Below are 10,299 nucleotides of genomic sequence, written 5' to 3' on the forward strand. Positions count from 1 at the left end.
GGAATGAGTCCAGGGAGGCTTCAGGTGCTGCGGAGTGTGGCCCTGCCGACACCTTGATTTTGGATTTCCAGCCTCCAGACCTGAGATATGAGAAATTCCTGTTGTTTATGCTAAACTGAAAAGACATATGTGCCCATATGTTCATGGCAGCATTGTTTACAATAGGAAGCAACCCAGTGCCCATCAATAGACAAATGGCTGAAGTGGGGCAGATACAATGGACTGTGACTCAGCCATAAAGAAGAATGAAACCTTGCACCTGCAGGAACAGGGGGGACCTGGAGGACAGTATGCAGAGTGAGATGTCAGAGGAAGACAAACACTGTATGATTTCATTTACGCATGAAATCTAAAAATAACAACTAAATGAACAGGCTGAACAGAAACAGCCTGAGACACAGAGCAGACTGCTGGCTGCCAGGTGGGGGGGAGATGGGTGAGAGGTGAGGGATTAGGGGATTAAGTACAAATCGGTAATTACAAAGCAGTCGGGATGTAAACACAGCATAGGGCCAATAGTCACTAACATGGCAATAATTATGCATGGTGTCAGACGGGCACTAGACTTATTGGGGGTTTATTTCATAAGTTATATAAATGTCTAATCACTGGGTTGTATACTTGAAACTAATATAAGTTCATACAGAAACTATAATTGGAAAATTATTTTTGAAAATATAAGACTTTTCTGTTGCTTTAAGCCACTCAGTATGCTGCAAGAGCCCTAAGAAACTGAGCCCTAACCTCATTACCTGTTAAAGAAAAATAAAAGGGCAATGCCAGCTCGCTCTCTGGGTCTGTATGAGAATATTCTAAAGGGTGATGAACAGGAAGAGCAGGCACGTGCTAATGCTGCCCAAGGATTTGTGGTCCCCACCGCTCCGCGTCCACGAGTCATCCCAGACTTCCTGCCTCCCTCCTCGGCTCTGCCATGAAGCTGGGCTTACAGCTCACTTCCTCGCTTCCCATCTCTTCTCCCCTGCAACCTGGCACGTGCCCTTCCTCTGCCCCTTCACCCAGGAACAGTTCTCGGGCATGGCCACATGGGACGTCTCCGAGGCATCCAGCTCTGAGCCTCCGTCTGCCCTCTCCGCTCCTCTGGTACCTACCTGCCTCCCCGGGATACGGTTCATCTCCAACCCCACCGTCTGCCTCAGCTCAGGCTCTCACTGCTTCTTGCTCAGACTCTTGCCCCAAAGCTCCCTGATGCTCTCTGTCCCCTCCAGTCCACTGACCACCGGCCCCCAACTGAGTCTGACTTTGGCCTGGCTCTCCCTCCCCTTAACTCCTCCCCAGCCCCATTCGCTCACGGAGCTGTGGCTCTGACACGGGAGCCCAGCCACTCCCACTGCGCCTCATGCTACGCCCACAGCCATGCTTTGGTTTTTATAAGGAATGATTAACTCAAAAGGTAAAATAACATAAACTACCTCCTATACTTTTTGCCCATTTAATGTTTTAAAATTGGCCATTTTCACCATTTTTAAGCATACAATTCAGGGAGGTGGGGGGCGAAGGGGCATTGGTTACATTCAGTGTGTTGTACAACCAACTCCACCATCTCCTGCCAAAGCACGCTCTCTTTTTTAGTCTTGGCACGTGTTTTCCATTCCCAATACCCCTCCTCATCTCATTGAATTAGTCCATCTGAGATGTCCCCTGCCCTTACAGGATTTCCCGGCCCCTGCGACCCAGGCCCTGCTCTGGGTATAACTCCCTATGAGTAACAGCTACTGCTCTTAGGACCAGCCCACGAGGCTTGGAACACAGGCCCCAGCACTGAGTCCCCACCCCGCCTCCTCAGCCGCGTGGCACCTCCTGCCAGGGCCTGGCACACTGCCACCAGCGACACTCCCTGAACATGAACTACAGGAAGGGCCAAGTTGAGTGAGGGCCAAGATAAGAACTCGGTCTTCCTCATTCTCTACCTTACATCTCGAGCTTCTTATTTTATACATTTCATCCTCACTTAGGGGTAAAAACTACCAAGGTTTTTCTATTTAAAATATTAAAAATGTCACTTTTCTAAGGAAAAAAATACAACTTCAGTCTCATAACCTATCCAAGGACTGTTACATTTGGAGCAGGCCCCTACCTTCACGTCACAGAGCCACGCGTGCAGGGCGCCCGCGACCTCACAGAAGGGACAACATGAATGCAGCCACCCCGACAGGGACATCTCTAATTGGTTAGAGTTATAATCAAGCCCCAGAAATTTCTGTCAACAAAACCGTATCCACCTCTTAGTCTTAAAGGGGCAACAATATTTTAAGACCAGAGTAGGAATAAGAAACGTCAGTGTCTAAAGATTGTTTTATTTAAGCACAAACAAGAGGAAAATAGGCACCCCCTTTTTCAAACCAAGAGACACAAAAGGAGGTAAAACTTATGGTCAGGAATGTCTCTCGTGTAATATCCAAAAAGCTCACAAGGTAAAGGCATTTCCCCTTGTAAGTCTGTGCTCGGGGCCCCCACTCCTGTGCCCGGCTCTCTGTTTCTGGACATAACGACTCCCAGGAGGTGCAGGCGACAGTCAGAGGGCCCCCCACAGCGGTCCTCTCGGGAGGCCCCACACACTAAGGACCACTTAACACAGGGCTTCTCAGCCACAGCCTGATGGACACCCTGAGCCAGGTGACTCCGTGTGGGGGCTGTCCAAGCCTCATCCGTGTGGCATCTGCTCTCACGATGCCAGCTGCAGTCTCTGCCCACGCCCAGCTGTGACAAAGGCAGCTCAGCATCAGCTCCTCAAGTGGCCAAATGCCTAAAGGGAGGTGGCGACCTGCCTGCCCGGGGGAAACCCAGGGACTTAGGCAAAGGGGCATCTGATGCCTCCTGTTCGACGTCGATTCTCTGTGGAAGAGATTCAGCAGCACAAGCCATGGAAACTTTCAGTTCCTGAGGCTGTCATTTCCCACGGTTGCCCGTGGTGAGGTCAGTAAAACCGCAGAGGGGGAAATGGGCCACCACAGAGCCGGCAGCAGGAACAGGGAAACCAGGAAGCCTGTGCCACCCCCTGAGAGAGACCCAAGGACCCAGGAGATGCCCTGGGCGGTTCAGGGCTGAGGAGGGCACTAAAGCACAGAGGGAACGGGAGCTGGAGGCCAGCCCTGCTCCCAAGACCGGCTCCCCCGAAAAGGTCACCCTCCAATTCCTCACCTCACAAACTCCCACAGCATCAGTGGGGGAGGAAGGAGAGCTGACACAGGCAGAACACGTTAGTATTTCCAAACGCCTGACTTGCCCCCTCCAGGTATTCCTGTTTTTAATTACACTCCTTAAATGAATTTTGCTGTTACTATCCTTATCCAATGATAGTTTTTCCACTGATTTTTAAGACGTGAAAGGGAGGGAGGGAGGAAGGGACGGAGGGAAACACCAATGTGAGGCACATGGACTGGTTCCCTCTGGAACCAGGTACCCTGACGGGAGGGGATTGAACTTGCAACCCAGGGACATGCCCTTGACCAGGATTCGAACCCGCCCCCTTGGGTGCTCGGGCCAACTCTCTGATCACTGAGCCTCACCAGCCAGGGCTCCTCCAGGTATTCTTAAATGGACCTTTAAATCTCCATCTTAAAAAAATAAATAAAAATCTTCAGGCACTGCTTTTGGAGCCATCATCCCCCACAGCCCTAACCAAATGCGAGACTCATAAGGGGGCACCCCACAGAAGAGAGGAGGACGGAGAGATGGGGGGTTCCCAGAGGGGAAGTCACTTCCACCCTTAAATCTCCTCTCTAGGAAAAAGGAGGGTCTCCGTTTCTTTAATCCTGCACTGATTTTTTTATTCGGTGCACCCTCGGTAAGTGTGCTAAGACCTCTGCAATCATGAAAAACTTTCAAGACGTGATTCACCGCTTCCTAAAAGGAAGAGCATGACCCAGAGCAGAAATCACAAGGGAAGTAAAACAGCAACAAGGAGGCCTCTGAGCTAAGGGATTTCCGCTTCGTGTGTTCTTTCCAGTGCTTTCAGGTTTAATATGACTGCATTAAGTATGTCAGGTTTTTTAATGACTCCTACTTCCTGAAATCACTAGAAACAAACCAAGTTTGCTTTTTAATAAGCCGGATTGCAACCTCCTGGACACTGTGGAACCCTGAAGAGGAAGAGACCTGGTGTAACTATCGTTGGGAAAGGGTCTTGGTAGGTGGGTGGTCACAGAAGGAAAGAGAAAACGGCCAGCCACCGCCCGTGGACCTGCCCGTGACCGGCCACTGCAGACGACACAGTGTCCAGGTCACACGGCACAAGAATCACTAGTCCAGTAACCCTCACCAAAGGGAAGTTACCCCTTGAGTGAGTAACCTGCTCTATATCCTCACCACGGAGGCCAAACTAGTGGGAACTAAAGAAAAAACAACAACAAATCAAACACTGGCTTAAGAACTGAGCTCTGTGATGTGGGGAGTTCACAACACCTCTCTTGGCCTCAATGTTCACATCTGTAAAATGGACCAGAGTGTGAACTAGCCCTTGCCAGTTTCATCCATTCGTTCATCCATCCATCCATCCAGTCATCCATCCAGTCAGTCATTCATTCAGCAAATATGTGTTGAGCCACAGATTTCCAGCACTATTCCAGGTGCTGGGGAAGACTAGCATCTCTAATGGAGCTTATATTCCAGATTTTGAAACTTCCTAGAAATCAATGTTTTTCCGACTATGGGTTGTGAAACCCATTTTCAAAAGAATCGATGGAACAGTATAAAATCTCAGAGTTCATCACACATGGGAAGAGTAAGTTCTGCTCCAGCCGCTGACAGGGGCATTGATGAGGACTGGGGGTCAAGAAGTCGAAGGCACTTCTGAGCAGGGGCCAGCCGGACCGGCCGATAACAACCTCTCTGCTCCAGCTGCCAGCCCTCCTCCTCCCCTGAACGCAGACTGCTTCTCAGGAACACTCTGCCCATAGATTAAATCTCATCATTTCCTCATTGGCCCGGTGATGGCATTTTGGATAAATATCAAAGAATATGTGTTTCAGATCCCTGTTCCCAACCTTTCTGCGTAGGATTCCTTTGAACGTCAGTCCGTGATCACGTCTCGTCTGCTGATTAAGAAAACGGATAGTAGCCCTAACCGGTTTGGCTCAGTGGATAGAGCGTCAGCCCACGGACTGAAAGGTCTCAGGTTCGATTCCGGTCAAGGGCATGTACCTTGGTTGCAGGCACATCCCCAGTAGGAGGTGTGCAAGAGGCAGCTGATCGATGTTTCTCTCTCATCGATGTTTCTAACTCTCTATCCCTCTCTCTTCCTCTCTGTAAAAAATCAATAAAATATATTAAAAAAAAAAAAAAAGAAAACGGATAGTGACCAAAAGCCACAGGAGCTTGTAAATGGATGGATGGTCCGTCGGCCTGAGAGTCCTACCCAGAAGCCATGAGAACCAGCACAGTGAAGGCCCAGGAGCCATTCCACCCAGGCCCCTGCACCAACCGATGCTCAAACAGATGGCCGCCTGTGCCCGAGGGGCCGGGACAGACTGGGAGGACCAAGCCAGGCCCCTCCGTTTGCTATTTGAGAACCAAGCTGTTCTTACTAGAAGGTGGCTACAGTGACTTGTCTGAATGCTCTCTCCCCTCCTTTTTTCCAACTGAAGCAAACCTCTGTATCTGAGCCCTAGAGGGCACCTGAGTTTGGTGTCTGTTGGTCACTTTGCTGTCTCGTAATTTTGTGTTTAACCCTGTGAGCCCACATCCCTACAGGCTGCGCCTGGGAACTAAAATACTAATTGTTGGCAAGGTGCCCCGGGACATGCCAAACCCTACCAACTGCTTTTGTTCTAACAGAAAACATCCGAGGGAAGCAACTATGACAACGGGAAGTGAAAGGAGCCGAGACAGATCCCCTGAGAACTAAGGCCAGCACCACGATCCTCCTGGGGCCACGTGGACCCCAGCTCACCCTGAAGTCAGGCACTGCGCCCGGTTTCACTCTGCCCTCGACTGCGAACTCCCCCTCCCTCCTCTGGGGCAGCCCCTGCACACAGGGTTAGAGGTCAGCACGGATGGCCCAGCCTTAGGCGCAGGCGTAGGGAAGGCACCCCTATGCGACAGGTCCGAGGTGGCCCAGCGGCACCAGGCTGCTGCCTGCCAGCTCCCAACTCCAGGGACCAGCTCTAGCTGCATCCTCCCCATTTCCCTTCCTGCACATCCCGACCACACCCCACGGGGCTGCAGGTGCCACCAATCCCTCAGAGAAGGTGCAAACTGCGACCGGAACACTGACAACTAGGTTTCATGCTGCACACTGGTCCATTTCTTCCTAAATTACCCACTTTTTAAGCTTACAAAGAGCAAATTAAGGAGAAAATGAACTTCTAGGAAAATCTGCTTACTTCTCTGGTAAGTTACAGATGAGGTCATTTCCCGCCGCGGACCATCAGCTGTGACACAAGCGAACTGCCGTGTGATGCTCCGGCTGCCCTCACTCAGTGCAGCCCAGTGCTTGTGCGCCCGGAGCCCTGACCGCAGCCCGGCCCTCGGGACACTCAAACCCTGACCCCGACGGCAGCCCTGGCCTCAGAATACTCTGGAGCAAGCAGATGCAGGAATGGCCAAAAGAACAGCCGCTTTGAGTTTCCTACTTAAAAAGACCTCTTGCCTGGGTGTTTCCAAATGTTGCTCTTCATGTTCCAGAACAAAATCCAGGACCACCTCCGACATAAGTAGGACCCAGAATGCTGTCATCTTAGCGAAGACAAAACCCAGGGGCAGATGTCTTCAGAAACTGTACAGGCGACTGGGAACAAAGGCCTGACCCCCGCTTATAGATTGCTTATCAGCTCATGAATTCCGAGTGAGCAGAAGAGCTCTCACACTCATGTAAGCAGTGACTCTAAAGCCCACGCACACATTCTGCATTTACATACACTCACGCTGCGCATGTAACAGCCCTGTCTCTGCCTGGAATCTGCAGAAGCTCTGTCCACTGGCTTCTTACACAGCACACCCGGCCCTCCTTACACGGATCATTTCAAAGCCCGGCCAACCCCCGTGGACCGAGGTTTCCTTACAGACAAGTGAACTCGGGACACTCGTGGTTACCGAGTCTCGGCGGCACCGGCGACCCGGGCGGCGACAGATGCCCCCTGGGAGACAGGTACAGGTACTCCTTGTTCACTCCGGCAGCAAAATCAAAGGGGGACTGGTAGTCCTCGTCGGCCTCCATCGCCCCAGGTCCATTCCAGAATGCGGGGCGCATGGCCTGGCCACCACCAGTGTCCTTCAGCTGCGGCCACACCCCCACCTGCCGAAGAGTCCACGGGGTTTAGAGACGGGCCTCCTTCCCGGAGCCTCACAGCCACAGTCGCACAGGCGTTTGATAAAGGACTTCACCCAGCAACCCAGGAGGCGCTGCCCCCAGCTGCTGCTCCCCAGCTGCTGTTCCCTGGGAGGGGGGGGAGCGGGCAACAGAACCAGGAACCAGCGAGGGAACAGCTCTCTTGGGTCAACAAAGGAGGGCCCACAGGTGCCAACAGTTCCAGCAACGCCACACGGGCACTGGCACAAGAAACAACCAGGTTTGTTCTGTGTGTTTTTAACAGTCAGCTGACCAAAATGGCCCCGGCAGCCTAATCCTCCAGGACAAGGAAGGATTACCGGGCAGTAATCCCGCCACTCCATCTGCGCCGGCATCTCTCCACGGATCAGAGCGCACCTCTGAGGCCTCGTTTCCTGCGATCTCGATCAGCTTTCTCAGTACAACCTGGAGCAGAATTAAAGCTGTACTTCCACTATCATTTTATCTAAACTAAGTCTGACCTGCCTGCCCGCCCAGCCCTCCCTCGGCCCCTCCTCTTCTTCAAAGACCCTGTTTTGGTCACATGTCCAGCAGAGAAGAATCAACTCCGAAGGCTGAGCGCCCAGTGTGCCTGCAGCTGCTTGCTGAACTCAGGCCACGCCTCTGCAGGTGCGACAAACCCGTGGGCAAAGGTGCAGGAAAAGCAGGTCTGCCTTTGTTCCGTGCCCCACAGGGGCTGGGCCCCGGTCCGCTCATCAGACAAAAGGTCTACGTCACCGGATTCATTTCCTTTACACCAGTTTCTTTTCTTTACACCCAGGGACTGGGCCTTCGCCCAGGAACCCACCGCATGCTCCCGCCGCATGGCTCACCTGCTATAGAGGAGTAAAGAGAAGGGCCGCCCCTTAGGTGGGCCTGGTCAGTCACTGCAGAACAACAAGAAAGCCATCCTACCTTTTCAAATCTTCCTGACAAAAAGGGAATGCAATATATTCTCCCTCAACTGGAAGCAAACAGAAAACCTAAAATATCTGAAGCATTAAAAAGAAAAAACCACCATATACTATATATGCACCAAGACAGTCTATATTTGTCCCAACTCATGATTCATATTCTATTTTTTTAAATATGTTTTTATTAATTTTTTAGAGAGAAAGGAAGGGAGAGGGATGGAGAGATAGAAACATCGATGAGACATAAATTGGCTGCCTCCTGCATGCCCCCTACTGGGGATCAAGCACACAACTGGGGCATGTGCCCTGACTGGGAATTTAACCAATGACCTCTTGGTTCATGGATGGATGCTCAACCACTGAGCCACACTGGCTGGCTCATATCCTATTTTTTTTGTTGTTAATCTCATGTTGTACGCTATTTGGGGCAAGTCTTTATCTTACTTAAGTTTTTAAAAAGTTGAATTTTAGCAACAAAACAAGCAATCTGTATTTTTCTCCTAAAAGACACCCAAATGTGGACAACTATAGAGGCTGTTCATTCCACATTTAGACATAGAATAATTTTTATTACTGTTTGAAAGAATGAATTGACTGGTTTCTTGAGATCCACAGGACCTCCTATGCGACAGGACAGGCACCACAGGACTGTACCTGGACCAGAGTGTGGTTAGTGGGGTCCCCGTCCTCTGAGCACCCCACGCACTGGTCTCTAACTGGTAGAAAAAGCGTTTCTCCATACCCGCTCTCTCTCCTAGAGCCAGTGTTGCAAGTCTCTCTCGACCATGAAGGACACAAAAGACAATAGCCATCTGACAACCAGGACAAGGGCTCCCACCAGGAATCAGATCCACCCTGACCTTGGACTTGCCACCCCCAGAACTGTGAGAAACGGGTGTCACTGTCATCAGCCATCCAGTCCATGGTCACTTATAGAGCAGCCGGAGCTAAGACAGAGGCAGCAATACTGACCGACGGCGTAAGCACAGACACCTCCACACGTGTCCCCGTCCCTCCAAACCCCCGGCCCTTGATCTGCAGTCGTGAAGGCCACACGACACCCTCCACCTGAAGTGCCACCTTTTTTTCTCCTTCTAAAGTCATTCATCTTTCAAGATCCAGGCAGAAGCATGGCCACCTCTTCCTGGAAGCCTTCCCCCTCCCAGCTCCCTCGTCCAAAGCAGCAACACACAGAACGGGACGTGCTCCAGCCCCCTGGGCCCTCGTCCTCCTTGCCAGCGGCACTGATTCTCCATGGTGGTACCTGCCCTGAAGGTCCGGCTGATGGATGTGGAATGAAGGTCTTGTGTATAACTATGAGGATTTAGAATTTAAGTGATACCTGAAATTACTACTCCACCTGCTTAGGTACAATCTCAGGACGGGTATATCACACCCTGCCTCTTGGCTATCGGTCTCCAGTCAGGTCCGCACCCAGTCATTCCCCAGGTGAGGAGAGTGGACAGAGGCCGGAGGCGGGACAGCATGGGGCATGCCAATGGACTGGCAGGAACCCAGCTGATGCAAGGTCCCACACCAAGGAGAAGGGAGTTGTAAGATTCAGAACATGGGAACGTAGCTTGGGGACAGACCACTAAAGACCTTGAGTGACAAACTTTAATACTTCACACAAGGTGCAAAAAAGCCACTGGAGGTGTCTGAGCCAGGCAGAGGCGGGTGGAGAGTTTTGTGAAGGTCAGTCTGGAGATGGTGCGTAGGATGAACCGTAGGTAGAAACAGGCTAAGGGGGGGCTCGGGGACGCCTACCGCTACAGTCGGGCTCCAGGGAGAAGCCTCTGGTTTGGTGGCAGCCCTTTCCATGTCTGCCATGGGCCCGACGGAGGAAACACCAGGAGAGATTTAGTCCTGTCCTGCCGGACTTTGCCATGTGGGCCTTCCAAAGGTACTTCACTATCAACAGGGACCAGTGCCGGACACCAATTCCAGCAGGACAGCAGGGCCCAATCTGGGAATGGCTGAGGGCATTTCCCCAAACCTGAATAGGATGCATTAAATTGATGGCTGCCAGACAGCTCAGGGCATCTTAATCTACATGTTATTGCCTCCTACTGGCCAAACACCTGAACAGCCGTAGGCTAT

General features: G+C 51.6%; 1 protein-coding gene across 7 annotated transcripts in view; it reads right to left on the reverse strand.

Moving 5' to 3' along the window:
- Positions 1-10,299, reverse strand: part of TPD52 (tumor protein D52) — a 69,112-nt gene that overhangs the window by 21,183 nt on the left and 37,630 nt on the right. For 2 of the 7 annotated variants that reach the window (XM_015568750.1, XM_015568747.1), the window contains exon 1: positions 7,051-7,359. The exons of 1 other annotated variant lie outside the window; for it this stretch is intronic. In XM_015568750.1, coding sequence (XP_015424236.1) covers positions 7,051-7,207 — 157 coding nt within the window. In that variant the 5' untranslated portion in view covers positions 7,208-7,359. Of the gene's footprint in view, positions 1-7,050; positions 7,360-10,299 lie in introns of those variants that run through there. 4 more of the 7 variants (XM_015568756.1, XM_015568754.1, XM_015568763.1 and 1 more) reach the window with 4 other exon arrangements.

The sequence above is a fragment of the Myotis davidii genome, unplaced genomic scaffold (genome assembly GCF_000327345.1).
Source record: "Myotis davidii unplaced genomic scaffold, ASM32734v1 scaffold452, whole genome shotgun sequence".
Lineage (NCBI taxonomy): Eukaryota > Metazoa > Chordata > Mammalia > Chiroptera > Vespertilionidae > Myotis > Myotis davidii.